Genomic DNA, 19,491 nt, shown 5'->3' with positions numbered 1-19,491 from the left:
GGTCTCCACTCAACTTCACATCTTTCTAAATGCACTCAAACAAGCAACAACCAGCCTCAGCATGTGCCCAATTCCTGTACCTCTGGCTAAGCGTCCTCCAGCCCAGCACTAGTAGCAGCCAGCCATGGATCAGTTTGGCATCACCTGAGCACCTCCAGGCTCATTACAAATAGCAGCTATCTGCGGACTGCTCTGTAGCTCGTGATGGGGGGTTCTGGGCAGAACACAGGCTGTGGCTGACCCTGGCCTGGACCACTCGAGGAACCCCGGAGCCTGTGGGCCCAGGGGATAACTGCAGACCACATGGGAGCACCACCCCCTGCCCCTGCATAGCTGATCTTCCATGGAGGGCAGAGGTTGGTGGTCAGTGGTCACAGCCAGTCCTTGCAGCTGACTGACCTAAGGAAATCCCTCCCAAACGTGCCAACTGCAAGCCAGGCTCGGTCACAAGGGGAGGGTGTACTCAGACCACACAAAGGGCACACTCTGAGTTCCCAGCTTGGGTGATAGGGAAGGCTGTGCCACTGGACCCTATAGGACAGCTACTGTATTAGGCCACAGTACCAAGACAGGAAGTGATAGCAACTCTATCTAATACATAGAAACAAACACAGGGAGGCTGCCAAAATGAAGAGACAAAAAAACATGGCTCAAATGAAAGAACAGATCAAAACTCCAGAAAAAGAGATAAATTAAATGGAAATGAGCAAATTATAAAATTATCACAATTCAAAACACTGGTTATAAGGATGCTCAAGGAACTTAGTGAGGACCTCAATAGCATAAAAACAGATACATTCAGAAATGAAGGATACACTAATTGAAATGAACAATTTACAGGGAATCAGAAGTAGAATGGATGAAGCTGAGAATCATAGCAACAATATGGAACATAAGGAAACAAAAAACAACCAATAGAACAACAAGAAGGAAAAAGAAGAAAAAAAGCAAGGATAGTATAAGAAACCTCTGGAACAACTTTAAGAGTTCCAACATTTGCATCATAGGGGTGCCAGAGGAAGAAGAGAAAGAGCAACAAATTGGAAATCTATTTGAAAAAATAATGAAAGAAAACTTCCCTCATTTGTTGAATGAAATAGACATTCAAGTACAGGAAGAAGAGAGAGTCCCAAATAAAATGGATGCAACCAGGCCCAAATTAAGATACATCATAATTAAAATGCCAAAGGTTAAAGAGAATCTTAAAAGCAGCAAGAGAAAAGCAGTTAGTGACCTATAGGGGAGTTCCCATCAGACTACCAGGTGATTTCTCAAGAGTCACTGCAGGCTAGAAGGACTGGCAAGAAATATTCAAAGTCATGAAAAGGAGGGACCTTCAGGCAAGATTGCTCTACACAGCAAAGCTATCACTTAGAATCAAAGGGCAGATAAGGAGCTTCCCAGACAAGAAAAAAAAAAATAAAGGAGTTAATCATCACCAAACCATTTTTAAAATATTTTTTAATTTATTTATCTTTAGAGGGGAAGGGAAGGAGAGAGGAAGGAAACATCAATGTATGGTTGCTTCTCGTGCATCCCCTGCAGGGAACTGGCCCCTGCCGGAAACTGGCCCGCAACCCAAGCATGTGCCCTGACTGGGAATCGAACCGCGACTGTCTGGTTTGCAGGCCCACGCTCAATCCACTGAGCTACACCAGCCAGGGCTACCAAACCATTATTATATGAAATGTTAAAGGGACTTATTTAAGAAAAAAAAAGATAAACTATGAACAATACAATGGCAATAAACAACATACCTATCAACAACTGAATCTAATAAACTAAACAAACAAGAACAGAAAGAGAATAATGGATACAGAGATTGTTTTGATAGTTGCCAGATGGGAGGGTGTTGGGGGGAATGGGTGAAGAGGTGAGGGGATTAAGAAGTACATATTGGGCCCTAGCTGGTGTGGCTCAGCAGACTGAGTGCCAGCCTGTGAATCAAAGGGTCATTGGTTGGATTCCCAGTCTAGGAAACGTGCCTGGGTTGCAGGCCAGGTCCTGGTTAGGGGGCACGCCAGAAGCAACCACACACTGATGTTTCTTTTTCTCCCTCCTCTCCCTTCTCTAAAATAAGTAAATAAAATCTTTAAAAAATAAAAAAAGAAGTACAAATTGGTAGTCACAGAATAGCCAGAGGGATATAAAGTACAGTAAAGGAAATGGAGTAGTGAAAGAACTTACATGCATGACTCATGGACATGAATAATCGTGTGGGTACTGCCTGAGGAACTGTGGTGTGCTGGGGGGAGGGGGGAGGGGGGAAATTGAGACAACTGTAACAGCAACAGCATAATTAATAAAATACAATTTAAAAGAAAAAAAATGTAGTGGCTTGAACAGTCATGGTTTTCAGGGGCAGTCAAACACACACAGAGGAGTGGTGTTTCTCGGAGACACGACAGCACAGTGAATGCAAGGAAGGAAAGGAGAAAGCACAATTAAAGACTCTACAGAAGCAAAAGAAAAATAAAACACCAACCTCCCTCTCTCCAAACCTCCCATCTCAACCACATTACCCATAAACGAAACTATAATTTATGTAACTTGATGCAAGAAAGAACTCAGACTAGGTAGTCTCACCACAAAATAGAAATAGAAATTTTCTTTGTTTTTTCTAGAAATAGAAAAAACAAAGAAAACCAATTCCATAAAATGGTGCAGAAGGAATAAAACAAAAAGAACAATCAAGGCATTTTACAGTAGAAGAGAGCTATAGCTATAATATAACTCTCCAAATTAAACAAGTTAAGAAGAACATTTGGTGATATTAAAAACAATAATTAATTTAATTTTAAAAACACAATAAATTTAAATTTCTACAATAAGAAGTTTAAAAACCAAGAACAAAAATGGATAAAGATAAAAGAGGAAGACAATCATCAAAGAATTACTCAAACTCAGGAAAATAATTAAAGGAAAAGACAAAATCATACCTATAATGAAAGAGTAGCAAGGTTCCTATAGGAGAATAAATATAAATAAAAATTTAATATGTGGTAAGAGAATGATCTTACCACAGAACTAAGAGAATGAAAATGATGTACAGAAAGAAGTAAAAATGATCACAGAGAAACTGGTGAAAATGGAAGATAGGAGGTAAAGGTGAAAAGAAAAGATCAGATGATTCCTCCTACAAAAAGATGCATATAAACATGGATAAAATTATTAAACACAAGTAGTTGAAGGAACTGCAAAATAACCATGGGGAGTGGATATACTGATCCAAGTAGCTCAATAAATTCCAAGGAGAACATGCATAAAGAAAATCACATCTAAGCACATCACAAAGACACTGCAGAAAGCCAAATACTATAAAAAAAGAATCTGAAGAGCAGTAAAATAGATGACACATTACACACAAGAAAACAAAAATACAAGAATACCGACTTCTCTACAAAAACTATACAAAGAGAAGGTACTGGAAGGACATGCTGCAAGTGTTCAAACAAAAGTACACCAAGGTTTTTGTACCCAGCAAAACTGTCCTTTAAGAAAGGAGGGTAAAGAGTCCTGGCTGATGTGGCTCAGTGGACTGAGTGCCGGCCTGAGAATCAAAGGGTCACCAGTTCAATTCCCAGTCAGGGTACGTCCCTGGGTTGCAGGCCAAGCCCCTGGTGGGGAGCATGCAAGAAGCAACTACACATTGGTGTTTCTCTTCCTCTCTTTCTCTCTTCCTTCTGTCTCTAAAAATAAGTAAATAAAGTCTGTAGAAAAATTACTTTATAAGCAAAGGAGGGAAAACAAATCATTTTCATATAAATAAAACTGAGAAAATTTGTTTCTAGCAGAGATATACTGTAAGAAATAATAAAGACCTACAGGAGATGGTGATAACTCAGACATATAAGGAAAGAAGTACTAGTAAATGCATGGATAAATATAAAAGACTATATACACGCCTACTGTGCTTTTCTACCAAAAAAATATAATAGTGTATTGTTAGTATAATATATATGTTGTCCCCACTTTGCATGAACCTGATGTGCGTGAATTTCAGTTACTATGTGCGTGAATTTCAGTTAACTAACTATAGTTTAGTTAAGTAACACTAGTTCCTTAACAGGACAGTTCAAATTTCAGTTACCAAAAAGCACAAGATACCACTTCATAACCACTGAAAGACCTAAAGCCAAAAAGGTAAGCAATTAACAGGCGCTGATATGGATGTGAAGGAACTAAAAGCCTCACGTTACTATAGGAATAACAACAGTTCAGCTACTTGGAAAACCACCTGGCATTTCTCCAACATATTATACACTCACCATATGATCTAGCAATTCCATTTCTAGGTATATATGAAAGAGAAATGAAAATATACACCCACACAATGCCAAGAATTACCATATTCACAGTGATGAAAACCAAAGATAAGGAAAAAATCCTGAAAGCAGCCAAAAAACAAAACAAAAACTCCACAAATAAAACCCAAATAATACACAGAGGAACAAAGAAGAACTAAACCAGACTTCTTTCTGAAATTATGAAAGCTGGAGGACATCAAGTAATAATCTTTGAAGTGTTAAGAGAAAAAACTAAGAATTCTATACCAGCAAAAACACCTTTCAAAAAAGCTAAAACAAAGACTGCTTTAAAACAGTCAATAAAACCTGACAGATCATTGCCAGGATACCTGCACTGCCATGAAGTGTATTCCTCAGGCAGTTAGAGTGCCGTACTAACAGGAAGTGCCTAAACAGGAAGCAAACGGGAAAGGGAAAAGGAAGGAACAACACGTGAAAACATACATCCTATCTGTCTATCCTGACTACTTTCCACTGTGGAACTGGCTCTGGAATTCTAGTGTTAAATGGAACCCTGATAGACAAAGAAAACCCCGAAGGGTTCACAGTCCCCAGAGGGGCTTCATCTGCACTCTATTTTTCTGTGCTCACATTTTTCTTCCAAAAGCTTTCCCACCACACACCATAGCGTGGTTATATGTTAAAGGAAAGTGTTCTACATGTATTTGAACTTTTCCAAAATAAAAAGTTAAAACAAAACACAATAATTCAATCCTATAAACAAAGATTAGAAGAGGCTGGAGTTGGTAATAGGGCACAAATATTAAAATAGTTGTTGTACAGTGGAAAAGGGAGAAGACAGAGAATCCAATTAGAAAATGGGCAAAGGACCTGAATAGATACTTCTCCAAAGAGGACATACAGAGGGCCAATAGACATATGGAAAGATGCTGAATGTCGCTAATCATCAGAGAAATGCAAATTAAAACTACAATAAGATATCACCTCACAACTATCAGAAGGGCTGTCATCAATAAACCAACAAACAACTGGTGCTGGCAAGGAGAAAAGGGAACCCTTGTACACCACAGGTGGGGATGCAGACTGATGCAGCCACTGTGCAAGGCAGTAAGGAGTTACCTCAAAAAAATTAACACTGACCTAGTGATTCCATTTCTGGGAATTTATCTGAAGAAACCCGAAACATTAATTTGAAAGAATTTCAAAGAATTTGAAAGATATGAAAGAATTTGAAAGAATATGTGTGTTCTTGTGTGCACTGCAGTGTTATTTACAATAGCCAAGATCTGAAAGCAACACAAGTGTCCATCAGTAGATGAGTAGATAAAACAATTATGGGACATCTGCATGGTAGAATACTACTTGGCCATGAAAAAGAAGAAAAATTTTACCCTTTGTGACAGTATGGATGGACCTGGAGAACATTATGCTAAGTGAAATAAACCAGTCAGAGAAAGAAAAATACCATATGATTTCACTTGTCTGCAGTATCTAACGAACAGACTGAACTAACAAAAAAAATAAAGACACACTCGTAGGTAGAAAGTAGGATGACAACTGAGGGGTAGAGAGGGTACAGGGTGGAAGGATTGAAAAAAGAAAAAGGACCCATGGACATGGACATGGACAACACTGTGAAGGGAAGAGAGGAGGGTGGAGGGAGAAGAGGGTAAAATGGGGATAAATGGTCATGGAAAAAATAGAACAAAAAACTAAATAACTGAAAAAAAGAAAAGGGGGAGAGAAAGACAGATCAAGGTAAGGCTGTGTTTTCTCTTCAATTTGACATAAAGTAAATTAGTCATTTACTAATGAAAGGGGTTATAAAACAGTGGAGGTGTGAGGTCTGAAAAGCACGTGATGAAGCATGAACTTATCTCTTCACATTTGAGCCTAAATTTAGATTCAAACTCCAATAGGATATTTACACGTCTGTGAATGAAGAGGGAATATTTTCTTCCACCCACTTCAAGTCTTCATCCTGTAGAAATATTTACATATTAATATTCACATATTATATACTTACACATTGCTTAATATTACTTGAAAGTGGAATTTTTAAATAGAATGTATATAAAATTTAAGTATTTAAAATCAAATGCATGTCATTCTTTTAATTTTTATATATCCTAAGAAACTGTCACTCATGCCACAAAGAAATTATGCCAGTATTTTCTTAAAGAGGCAAACAAACAAAAATTTAGATTTTTAATTTTTGTATTCTTGGTTTTAGTCGGATGCCCAGTTGTTTTTGTTCTGAAGAGAAAAAATTCAAAGAGTAGACCTATACAATAGAAAAATGCAAGAATATTGATTTGCATTGATTTTTTGCTCTCAGGATTCAGTCTGATACTTACATAAATTTCTGAGTTATTAAACACTGAGATTATAAAATGTGTATATTACTCACAAAGTTATCAGAAGTAGCGGGTTTAGCTGTTCCATTGGAAACGGTTTTTGAGGTTCTTAATTTTATTCCTTCAGCTACAATAAGAAATATTATAGAGAGAAAATATTAAAATTATAAAATATTTTCCTCCATGGCCTCATATTTAATATGAGGAATAATATTATGTATGTTTTGAAAAGAAGTGTTAATAGTTTGGTTCTCCTTCCTTCTCCTCATCCTGCTCCTTCTCTTTTTTTTTTAAAGTTCCCATGTCTCCTGAAATTTACCTGGTCTTCACCAATCTATCCCTGTAGACTCTTTAATACATTTGTAATAATTATTTGTAAAGTTCTTTCCTTCCAAGTGTAATATCTGTGCCACCTCCAGCTCTCTGCTGACTATAGGTGACGGTTTCCGGTTCTGTTCCACGTTTGCTACTTTGTGGCTACACGCTGGGCACTGGCAGTGACTGGCTTCTGTCACCTTCCTCTGAGAAGTGTTGCATTGTGTTCTAGCAGGCAATCGAATAACTGATTACAGCAGTATGGTGAAATTAACAAAATGATAAAATGCTTTGTAGAAACTAATAGAAAGATGAAATTAGCACTAAAATCAGAATAAGAAATGCTTTGGGTATGACCAGGAAATTACAGATATGCTTAATTTTAACGAGCAAGAAGAGGTGACTGAAAGAAATTGAGTAATCACCAAGAAGATGAATATATACCAAACCACGCTTGTGAAAATCAGTGTGCCTACCTCAATACTCAGAGCAAACCAGTAACGAAAAGCTCAAACGACATTAATGATCTCGAACATTTCATTACTGACTTCTCTTCTTAAGAGTACCTAGCATAATAGAGACTTCCACAGATACAGTTTAAAAATAATTTATAAGAAAAAAAGTATCTGACCTTGAGCATCACAGGTAAAGGTACAATAATTCTTTGTTATAATATATACATGGTCATTCAATAAGAAACATATCACTCACTTAAATTTTCCGATGTTACTGTAAATTCTTCAACTTCATCATCGGAATCATCTATTAAGGGCATGAAGGCATACCTATGTCATAAACAAGAACTTGTTTTACTAGTGTGTTTAAGGTTGTTCAATTTCAGTTTATGGTTAAAAGGGTCACTGCACAGAAGCAAATCTAAAACTCTGAGTTTTTCATAAATTAAAATAAAATTTAATTATTTTATGCTCAAATAGAAAGGTTATTGTGAACAACAGTGAACCTAAGTGCCCCCAGCCCTGCTGGCAAGAGCAGAAACAAGAGGGATCTGCCTGGAGAGCAGTTCTCCGGACATGGAGGGAGGGGAACTCCTGCCTGCTGTGCTCCTCTCCAGGTCGGGTCTGCCCCCCTCCCTACCTTTTAACTCATGCCCTCGCAAAAGGGAAACTGCTAATCTGAGAGGTGAAAATAAAGCACATGACTAAGCCACATTTTTACTAGCTCCAATAGCAGTCAGAAAGCACTGCTGATAGTAATAGCTGAAAAAAAACAACCCCTAGAAACAAAGTGTCTAATACTCAGGAACTGCTTAATAAATTAGGCTACCTCCGTAACAGGGAGTGCCATATAGCCATTAAGCCCTGGCCAGGTGGCTCCACTGGCTGAAGCATTGTCCCGTACACCAAAAAGGCTGTGGGTTCCATCCCCAGTCGGGGTGTGTACAGGAGGCAACCAACTCATGTTTCTCACATCTATGTTTCTTCCTCTCTCCCTGCCCAATCTTTCTTCTCTCTCTGAAGTCAATAAACATATCCTCAGGTGAGATTTAAAGAAAAAAGTAATGTGGAAGATCTACATGGGATGTGGGTACATTCCAACAGGGTGCAGAGTAGTATACACATGTATGTATGCATGTATTATTGTATGACTGGTACATACGTGTACATTTTCCCCTCATAGTGCTTTTCTTGGGGAAGAGGAATGAGGAAGGGAAAGTGGGGCTCCCCATCACATGTTGTCTAAAGCACAGTCTTCTGAACTTAGCATTCAAGCTCTTCTTGATTACCATCCCCCCTTCCCTTGCAGCTTTATCTCCTTCCAGCGTAAGTAGCATTAACCACACTGCACGCCTCGATGACCTCCAAAGCACACCTCATTTCCCTACTACTCCAGAAGTGTACTTACATTCTCCCCCAGCCCTGTCTCTTACTGCCCTGCCCCTTTCCTTAAGGTGAAACATAAATGCTGCCGTTTGGAGTCTTCCTTACCCCACCTCTGTGAGCCCCCTGGACTCACTTTACACATCTCTGATTCCACTATTTTGCATCTGTTCTGGTGCCTCCCTGCTTGACTGTATCCTCCCGACAAGCATGGAGTACTCCCCCAGGGTCTCTACAAACGTGTTGTTAAGTGTAGCAGGCGATCAACAAATGCTTGCCAAACTTGACTTTTCCTGTGTTAGGTACCTTTGATTATTTGCTGACGGTCTCCACAAAAACATTATTACAATGAGGATAAGCGAAAAAAGGAAGCTCCAAAATGCACCATCAACCCAACTTTCCATCCAGTCCTATAAGGACAATTCAAACACAAAAACTTAGTTTCCTGATAAACATAAATAAACAGATTTCTAATTCAAATAGTGTACAATCACAAGCACTAATGAAATTTTTCCAATCAGTTAAGTCTTCCAAATAATAAGTACACAGTTTTAAACATGGAAACTAAGAAACATGAAAGCTAAGAAATGTTCGTCTTTCTAAAATCAACATCAATGCTTACTTCAGCCTCATAGCCAATCAGATGAATAAAATCCTAATGTAAATTATATGAATTTTAAGAGAAGATCATGTTCACATTATTACATACATTATAATTGCCCTATTGTATTACTAGATATTGTTGTTAATCTCTTACTGTGCCGGATTTATAAATTGAACTTTATCACAGGTATATTTGTATAGAAGAAAACATAGTGTACACATAGAGTTTGGTACTATCCAGTTTCAGGTGCCCACTGGGGGGTCTTGGGATGTGTTCCCCACAGATAAGGAGGGCCCGCTGTATTGTTGACATTAGCCTTTCTGATGCAAAAATATCAATGCAGTATTCTTCCCAGTAGGTTGTCCTGCTTTTAGTGAGACAAGAAACTTTATCATATATGCTTGAAATGTTTCTAAAGGGCTGTTTAACATTATAAACATTCCCTTCTATAAACATTTCAGGTTAACAGAAAGATTTAGAAAACAAAAATAAAAATCCAAAAGGTATCCTCAGAACTCCAAGCAAAAAACACTGAGGTGAGGGAAGGAGAAAAAAGGAATTCTAAATAGTCAGCCTTATCTCACTAACTCATCCCTAAGACAACAGAGGTCCAGGACCTTTAGGGGGCTATTTACAGCCGTTCACACAGAAGTAGAGATGAGCTCCTAATCAAGGTGACCCAGAAAGAGGGCCTGTTAAAGAGTTTCAGGCTAAGGAACAGATCCTCTTCCTACTTGAGAATCCGTGGCTTCCAGTGCCATTAGCTATAGAACAGCCCAAGTTCATGGTTTGCAGGAAGAAAAGGATTTCCTGTTACCTTAAAATACACAGTAGGGAATCGTCTCTCAAAATCTGCTTTGGAAGGTAAGACAAGAGCCAAACTGGAAAAGCAGATTTGGGAGAAGCTTTTCAGATTCATAGAAGGGGCAACAACAGTTTTTATAATTCTATATAAAATAATTCAAGGGAAGCAGAAAATCTCCCCTAGAAGTACTTTAATTTCCAAAGACAAACTAAAATTCTTAAAAATGACACAAAACAAAATAGTATAATTAAAAATGAAAACCATTTAAATAGATTATACTTACTGATCGACATTTTGCAAATCTAAATGTCTTAGTTGTCCACACCATAAACACTACAGAAGCTGAAACACACCAAAAAGTCACATTTGAAGGAAAAGTCATCCTGAAATAATTTACTACAATAAGAAAAGGTCGACACTTACCCAGAACAGCAAAGATCAGAGTATTTGTAAAGTGCCTATATAATGAAAATTTCACCATGTTCTTCCTTAGCCTCAGAGTCTTCATAGTTTGTGCTAAACTTATAAAAATGTGAAAAAGTTAAGGAAAATCATTTTAAATAGTAATACACAGTTAAAATCAAAATCAAAATAAGAATTTTCTTCATTCCCCAAACTGGTGCCACAAATATAGTTCCACTAACTTAACAGTAATAAAAACACAGAAAATGTCACTTGAGCCAATACTGTAGAATCATGATACTGATTTATTACAGATTTTGCTTCACAGCCTGCTGCTCTCCAACTAGATAAACTCCGTGGAAAACACACATGCAAGAAGCCTCATGACAAGCTCTTCCTTGCTGAGCCCCCAAACCACAGGACAGAGCCACGGGACCTGCCTGCCCCTCAGGCCAGGCGCTCCGCAGGTCGCGCTGTGATTTCCCACAGTGCTTGGGCTTTTCTGTCTCTTTCTTTTGTTTTCTTCTCATCTATTCTATCTTTTCATGATCATAATTAAGAAATTGGAACACCTATCAATTCCCTTTTACCAATTAAAAATTGAAATACATCAAATAAAACAAATCTGAACTTAGATAAGGAGAGACTTATTTCAAAAGGTGACTGCAAAAGGGAGAATGTTCTAACTGTAAGATCTTTGGAAGTCCCAACCATCACACAGGAAAGGGCTTTTACAGGGAGGAGGAAACAGGACTAGACAGCTTAGGTGTGGGGAAGTGGGTGGCGTGAGAGACAATCAGTCAGGGAGTGACTTTCCTGAGATCGCAGACTGGCAGGGCCTTTCCAGAGGGCTTGGGTAAATGAGAGCTCTGGAACCTGGGGGAAGGAGAGAGCTTAGTGCGGTCCGGATTGGTCAGTGGGTACATAGGTCTGAGCCTGGCCTTGTCACAGGTAAACCGGGGGCTTGGGGAGTCTCACTAAGTCCTACAGAAGGAGGTTCTCTGTAGTAAGCTTTTTCCCAGGAGGCAAAAGGGTGGGGTTTTTCCTCATCACAGTGGTCCTCCAGGAGCACAGGCTCTGGTGAAGTTCACTACCGTCAGGTACGAAGAAGTGAGAAGGGACTTCTCCACAGGCTCCTCCGCAGCAAGCCTGGGCCGGAGCCAGAGCTCTGTCTGTCCGTGGGAGTTGCTCCTTCTGGCGCACAGCACCAAGCTTTGTTCGTGAACCACACACGGAAATTACACAGCGGAGCCAAAGAATGCAAGTGGAAAATTTCCCACTTATGCCTCCTATATGAAATTCCAAATGCTAATCAAAAACTTCTTCGTACCTAAAACTACCAAAACTGCTTTTCAACTTTTCTGAATGAGCAAAATGCTGCAAAAGATCAATGTCTAAGATAACACAATCCAACCAATTAAGGCTATTGTCAGAATTTACAAAAATGCAAATGTGCTATATATTCCTCAAACATTACCAAGACAAATACTTTTTAGAAATTCTTGGTGAAAACCAATTTTCTATGTTAAAAATCTGGTGTCAATTAAAAATTCAAAACTGCCCTAGCTGGTGTGGCTCAGTGGATCGAGCGCCGCCCTGCAGACCGAAAGGTTGCCAGTTTGATTCCCAGTCAGGGCACATGCCTGGGTTGCGGGCCAGGTCCCCAGGCCCACAAGAAGCAACCAGTCGATGTTTCTCACCTTCTTTCCCTCCCTTCCCCTCTCTCTAAAAATAAGTAAAATCTAAAAAAATATATTAAAAAATAAATAAAAATTCAAAAGTGTCTTTAAAAGCCAAAGAATAAAAAGATCAAAAGCGAATTCAGAACTGCCTAAGCCTGCACTTACCAAGCCACTGCTAATGCAAGGAAAACTTAAACCATCTCTCACATTAGAGGGAAGTGGTTAGGAAAGCAGATGGCCCACCATCCTGCCTGAGCGTCCACAGGCCCTGCTGCCGTAGGAAAGGATATCCACCAGCACAAGGCAGAGTCAAGAAGAGACAGAGGGAGGCTGGCCAGAAGCACAAGATCAGAGTCATTTGCCTGCAGCAAAACAGCAAAAAAAATAAAGCAAGCAAAAAAAGGGAAGGGGGTTCATGAGAAAGGCTGTGCTTTTAATTTTTAGGCTATTTCTGTTATCATTTAGAAGTAGATTTGCACAAGACTAGCGGCAGTTACGCTCACCAAAAGCAAAGGAAGCAAGGGTCCTTACGAGAGCACTCACTTCTCTAAGGAGTCCTGCTTCTTTGCTCATCATCTGTGTCATTTAGGAAACCCACCCTCTTTTTGTACAGAGAAAGCGATTTTCACTGCAGTAATGAAAGTTGCTAAATAGCAATCTAAAAGCAAGCACCAGGAATTCAGTTTTAAGCAGAAATGGATACTAAATTTCCTTCTCTCACCATGAAACACTAATGAAAATAATTTTAATTTCTGGATTCCTTCATGACTTTTATCCTAAACATCTTTATTAAAAATATTGATAATCAGTCCTGGCTGGTGTAGCTCAGTGGGTTGAGCATGGGCCTGTGAACCAGAGGGTCATTGGTTTGATTCCCCAGTCAGGGCATATGCCTGGGTTGTAGGCAGGGTTCCCAGTTGGGGGCATGTGAAAGGCAACCACACATTGATGTTTCTCTCCCTTTCTTTCTCCTTCCCTTCCCCCCTCTCTAGAAAGAAATAAATAAAATCTTTAAAAATATTAATAATCAATTCCATTTCTGGGATTATACCCTCAGAATCCTGAAACACCAATTCAAAAGAACCAATGCACCCCAATGTTCATAGCAGTGCTATTTATAATAGCCAAGAGCTGGAAACAGCCTAAATGCCCATTAGTAAATGAGTGGATCAAAAAACTACAGTACCTTTACACAATGGAATACTATGCAGCAGAAAGAAAGGAGCTCCTACCCTTCGAGACAACATAGATGAAGCTGGAGAGCATTACGCTAAGTGAAATAAGTCAGGCAAGAAAAGATAAATACCATACGATCTCACCTTTAAGTAGAACCTAATCATCAAAATAAACAAGCAAGCAAAACAGAACTAGAGACATGGAAATAAAGAACAAACTGATAGTAACTAGAGGGGAGGGGAAGGAGGTAGGGGAAGTAACAGGGGAAGGAAGGGTTAAGGATTGTCAGGAACATGTATAAAGGACCCTCATTCACATCCAGATGTACTCAGAGCATGAGAGCTGCAGTCCTGCCCCTCTCCCAGGGCCGGTGAGCACCCCCTGCCATGACACACCTCTCAGAACAGGCCCCACTCGCGGCCCTTGGCCTGAACGTGGTTCATGTGTAGAACTAGAAATGGACCTTACCTTTTAAACAACCAAATGTCTTCAAATGTGTTTTAATGCAGAAAATATGAAAATTACTAGAGTACTATGTTTAGAGCACTCTCTGAGAAGATCAGATTTATCTAACTAATTTTATTCACAAACTTGGATTCTAAACCCTGGACAGAAGTAGAATATGGTTTTCACCCAAGTTCGATAAGACACAACTCTTTAAATCAAGTATTATGTCTTAGGTGGACACCCCTAGACACGAGGGGATCCACGAATATCATCTGGGAGGTGTTTAAATGCCCCACTGCAGGCAATTGCCTGTGTGGGTGGGGAGCACGTCTACGATCTGCGCAGAGAGGCTCTGGGCTTCCTCACACTTTCAAAGGTGTGTCTGATCCCAGGACCCAAGCGAGGTTGAGGACCACTGCGCTAGAGAATAAGGATAACAGATTTAAAGGTTTTGTTCTGTTGTCACTTGGAAGCAAGCTGAGAATCCACAAAGGGACATTAAAGAATAGGTAGACCTGGCTTAGGAAAAACTGCCCACAAGGCACTCAGAAAAGCCTCAGTGCCACGCTTGCTGGCGCAGTCGCTTCCTTGTGGAGAAAGGACACAGGCAGGTACAGTCAAGCCCTCTCGCCCTTCCCCTGAGAGACAAAGATGAGAAAATGAAAAAAAGCGCAAGGAAAGCAAACAAACGTTCAATGTTAAAAGCTAAAATACAAGTAGCAAAGACAATGGAAACAAAAAACCTTGGTAAAAATAAAACCTGCCCTGGCCGGTGTGACTCAGTGGATTGAATGCAGGCCTGTGAACTGAAGAGTTGCCGGTTCAGTTCCCAGTTGGGGCACATACAGAGCTTGTGAGCCAGGGGCCCATGCAAGAACCAACCAATCAAGGTTTCTCTTACATGTTGATGTTTCTCTCCCACCCTTCCTGTCTCTCCGAAAAATTAAATAAATAAAATCTTTTAAATAATAAAAATAAAACCCATCTATAGGAAAGTTTCAGAGAGAACATAAATGTAGAAGAAATAAATGAAAATACTACTCTGGGACCTGCAGAAGCCTACCTCTGCTCTCACCAGGTCATAGTTTCTCTAGAATTCCTCCCATTTCCAGGAGAGGCCCCACCAGGCAGAAAAACACACTGGGGATGCCCGGACTCAAATGGTCGTGAGTCCGTGAGGGGTCCTCAAGGCTCAGCCCACCATGCCCTCAAACTTCTGCTGTACTATGATTTCTGCCCCCCACTGTCCCATTGCAACCTCTTTAATGACGGAAGCTGGGGTGCCTTGGGAATTCCTCTGCAGCACTGGCCACTGCTGACCACTCCTTACCGAAGCTCTCCCCACCTCCACTCTGTGACAATTCCTGGTCCTGTCGCCTCCCTTCACCCTGGTGCTCCTTCCACGATCTGTGCACCAGGCCACCCGGCTCCTCTCCTCTCACTGATCTACATGTTCTCCTTGGGCCACTACCATGGCCTCAACCTCCTCCCGTACAAAGATGACCTCCAACCGTCACCACCAGTTGACTCTTCCTCACACTAATTCCCCAGCAGCTCAAACCTCATCCATTACGGTCCCTTCTCCCAGGTCGCCGCCTTGGTAACAGCAACGCTGCCTCTAGCCCCCAAATGAGACCTGTGGGACTTCTCTGGAGACCTCTGCCCTTCTTCTGCCACGGTTTCTAGCAAGTCTGGTATGCGGAAGTTTTCCCTCACTCCCTCTGCAGTATTTCTAACCCTCACCATGTCTTCCCCGGACCACTACAGATGACTTACTAGACTTTCTGTAGGCAGCCCCTCCATTTCCAAGTCATCTTCTTATGTCATCACTGAATTCTTTCTCACAGAGATCCCGTGTTTTTCGCCTGTGCAGCTTCAACTTCCTCTACTTCCTACCTTCAGCAGAAACTCTTAAACCCTTGAGCAAGTTGCCCTATCCTTCCCGCTGGCCCCACCTTCCTGGACTCTCCCCACACGTTCCCCCAGAGGCTGCCAGCCTGGGACATTCTACCGCTGTCCCTGCATTTCTGCCTTCCCAGGATGCTTCCTCCCTATTCTCAATTCTCCTCCTTCTAAACCCCTATGTGTCCTCCCAGTCTCGATTTAAATGTCACCAACTCTATGAAGTCTTTCCTGATTTCACATTAGAATTATCTTTTGTCTTTCCTCTGTCTGCAAAACAACCCTCTAAAATGGAGACAACTATTTCTATGTTCCTTCTAGTTGCGTGTTTCCTCCTCAGCACAGGGCACATAGTAAGTACTTAAGTTTGCTGAACTACATACAGAAAAACAAACATATTCTTTATTTGGGGAGTTGTTACTTTTTCACCTTCAAATAACTGCTATGTTGAGGTAATAATAATGGAAAACTGTATTTCTATTATTATTACAAATAAAAGTAATACGATTTTAGTGCTATAGTAAACTATTTTAGAAGGACACTGTAAAGGATATGAACCACACAAAAATGGAGTCGATAATTGCTAAAATAATGTCGCCAAAAAGAACAGCTAAATGGTTAGAACCCTGAAAGATAAAAATGGGAAAAAATGCTGAAAGTTGAAATTTCATTATATTACAGGAATCACCTGATGAAGAAAAACTATTCAACTCACAGCATCACTTTACAAAGGCCATATAAAATACTTTACTTCCTCACAGAATTGTCTTTCGCACATAAAAATGATGTTTTGTCAACAACTTGTTTGGGGGCAAGGTCAAACTGAACTCTGGAATGACAGGTAACAGGCACCACGACCCAGCCCCACCAGGGCAAACGTGCGGACCTCCCCTCTCCACACCAGACCTACAGCCACAGCTACTAGCGAATCGGACCCTCCTCTTTCCTACTGCATGCAAAGGATGTGGAAAAAGTAAAACAAGCAAAAGTAACCGAGTGGAGGGGAAAAACAAACTATAGGTTATTAGCCACTTACTTAAGAGCTGACAGAGGTAGAACATCTATCTACAATGCTATGTAAAACCTTAAGGAAATATAATGTACACACTATATATATATGAAATAGTTATCTTTTCTGTAGATATTAGCTTCCTGTGAATGACATGTAAATGTAGAGTTTTTCATTATTATGTAAAGGTGAATATAAATACTGTATTTTGCTTTGTATAATGTGCACCCACATTTTTCGCCCAAACTTTCAGGAAAAAATCTTTCACTTTAATTTTTTAATTCAATTTTTAGTTTATTTATATTTAGATACTAGTTTTTTGTGTTATAATGTTAACATTTATTTTTGAACATACTATGGTAAAACAAATTGTATGTGACAGATAATTACAAAACACAAGGACAGATACAAAGTACAAGAAATGCTATGTACTGGTAACCAATTCATATTTATGCATCATAGAAGACCAAGAACTCGCCATCACTGTCAATATCAGAGGTATCGTCTTCTTCAATTTCTACATTATCGGTGTCTTCTGAGGAGTTGCTTTCCTCGTCCCGGTAAACCTCCTCAGTTCCACTCACAGCATTGCTGATGCTGCATTTTTTAAATGATTTCACGACCACTTCCTTCTTGACACAGTTTCAAATCTTGAGATTTAATAACAAACCCGGGTGACAAGACGCTTTCTTGACCCTGTCTGTAGGCTTCACACCATTACCAGCTGACTGTATCCACGACATCCACTCTTTCTTCGTGAGGGCCTTAAGGGGCTCTTTACTGACACAGCAAGAGGTTGTAGTGGACGGGTTGGCCCACCAGGTATCACTGCAAGTTGGGTTTTCAAGTTTGCTGAGATTGCTTTTGCACTTTGTGTAACACGAGCTTTGAAGTGATCAAAAACAAGCAAAACTGGTTTTTTAAGTAATTCTCCAGGCCTAAGTGACCAGACTTTGTTAAACCAGATTTCCACGCCTTCTTCATTCATCCATCCTTTTTCATGCACATGGACAGGAACTCCACTTGGAATCTTTTCTTTCAGAAATGTTTTTCTTTTAAAGATATCGTAGTTGATAGCCTTGTCCCATCTGCACAGCAGGCCAGAACAGTGAAATGTTTTTTCTCTTGACCACTCGCTTTAACAGCCATGGGCTTTGTTCCTCTGACGGCCACAGTTCTGTTGGATGCACACCAAAAGTGAGTGGGACCGCATCCACGTTGGCAGTTTGGGGCAGCTCAGAGTTGTGAGTCTTTCAAAGACTGGTCACCTAAGGAGGAAATTCTGAAACCTGATTCTCACAGGCTGCTGGAGGTTTGGGGGCAAGTTTCATTCGTGTCCTCATGCTCAAACCTTCTCTCTTTATAAAGTTAAAGTACCATGGAGGTGTCCCTGAGAGATCATCAATGTTTTTTTCTTGGGCAATCCTTTTACCTCCTTTTTCTATCTTCTTGGTCGAAACAGAGACCCCAGTTTGATGCTGCTCCCGAATCCTGGTCTTTGCCTCCTGCCCCACCTCCGGGCACTGTGGAGGTTTCCCTGGCGTTGCCTGCTTCTGTCTTGGCATCTGAAGGAGCTTTTCTTCCTGTTGCCTCACATTCTGATGGCACTCCCTGTGGGAGGAGGTCCAAAGTGTCTCTCGGCAGCCCTGCTGCCATGCTTTTTAGTGTATTTAATAACTTTTAGCCTAAGACTTAACAGTGTATGAACACTGTTTTGACATTTTCCAAGGGATTTTTCCAATAATTTCTCCCACCTGAAGTGTGTGAAGAGAAAAGCTGCACTGCTCACCCCACGGGGATAAAGTCGGCATCACCTGTCTTATCAAGTGGATGGCAGTCGGCATCATCTGTCCCACTCTGTGGATAACAATACGTTGCTCTTTGTTTCATTTTTTTGAATGATTGGCTGAAACTGTTTTTTGTTGCAAGTTTGTCATAAGTTCCCCAAAACCAATTATCGTATTGCAGGGTATTATTTTGCATACAGATATTGCTATTGCTTTCTAGAGTTACACTTTTAATGCATAAGCATAAATTAAATAATTAAAATCATTTATATAGATAGAAATTAGTATTACCCACGTATAACATGCAACCTTACTTTTCCTTCAAAAATTTGGGCAAAAGTACACATTATACATGGCAAAATACGGCACCCCTTTCAAGAGTCAGAGGCGAAAGCAGCAGGTACCTGTAGCACAGAATGCAGGTGTACTGAGACAACAGGAAGAAGAATGAGGCTTTTTAACACTGTGGGACAAGTGTTCTGCTTCAGGGGACAGAGAAGACACGTGATATGGACTCACAGGCGATACACAGATGAACCGCTCTGTGCAGTCGCCTGGTTTACAGATCTAAGCCAAGACACTGGAGGCAAAAGTTACAATACTCTTTAAATTAAAATAGTAAGTTCTTAATCACTCAGTCGTCAGTTACGTTATTCAGAAGAACTGCCAGCTAAAACTCCAAGGTCCTGCCCTTCTTCAGGGGGGAAAGCACTGCTGCCACAGCACTGGTCACTCTCCCCGAACGCCTGCTCCTGCCCCCCCACACACTGGGCTCTGCGACCCCCAGAAACTGCATCTACAGGGCTGGAGAAAACTGACAGCCAAGTGAGACTCAAGAGTAAGATACAGCGTTTCCATGCATTAAGAGCACAACTGACTTGCTCCTAACTTGATACACA

At 40.5% G+C, this 19,491-nt stretch overlaps 1 protein-coding gene across 3 annotated transcripts in view; it reads right to left on the bottom strand.

Moving 5' to 3' along the window:
• Positions 1–19,491, bottom strand: part of TMEM87B (transmembrane protein 87B) — a 53,718-nt gene that overhangs the window by 8,338 nt on the left and 25,889 nt on the right. For 2 of the 3 annotated variants that reach the window (XM_037038615.1, XM_037038626.1), the window contains exons 11-17: positions 16,351–16,422; positions 10,611–10,719; positions 10,471–10,529; positions 9,085–9,188; positions 7,652–7,725; positions 6,679–6,752; positions 6,197–6,249 (exon numbers count right to left, since the gene is read on the bottom strand). In XM_037038615.1, coding sequence (XP_036894510.1) covers positions 6,197–6,249; positions 6,679–6,752; positions 7,652–7,725; positions 9,085–9,188; positions 10,471–10,529; positions 10,611–10,719; positions 16,351–16,422 — 545 coding nt within the window. Of the gene's footprint in view, positions 1–6,196; positions 6,250–6,678; positions 6,753–7,651; positions 7,726–9,084; positions 9,189–10,470; positions 10,530–10,610; positions 10,720–12,561; positions 12,634–16,350; positions 16,423–19,491 lie in introns of all 3 variants that reach the window. The other variant, XM_037038622.1, reaches the window with a different exon arrangement.

The sequence above is a fragment of the Sturnira hondurensis genome, unplaced genomic scaffold, assembly GCF_014824575.4.
Source record: "Sturnira hondurensis isolate 20B ecotype Veracruz unplaced genomic scaffold, ASM1482457v3 Scaffold0002039, whole genome shotgun sequence".
NCBI classification, from domain to species: domain Eukaryota; kingdom Metazoa; phylum Chordata; class Mammalia; order Chiroptera; family Phyllostomidae; genus Sturnira; species Sturnira hondurensis.
Note: the sequence above shows the minus strand (reverse complement) of the source record. Positions and strands in the feature narration are given on the sequence as shown.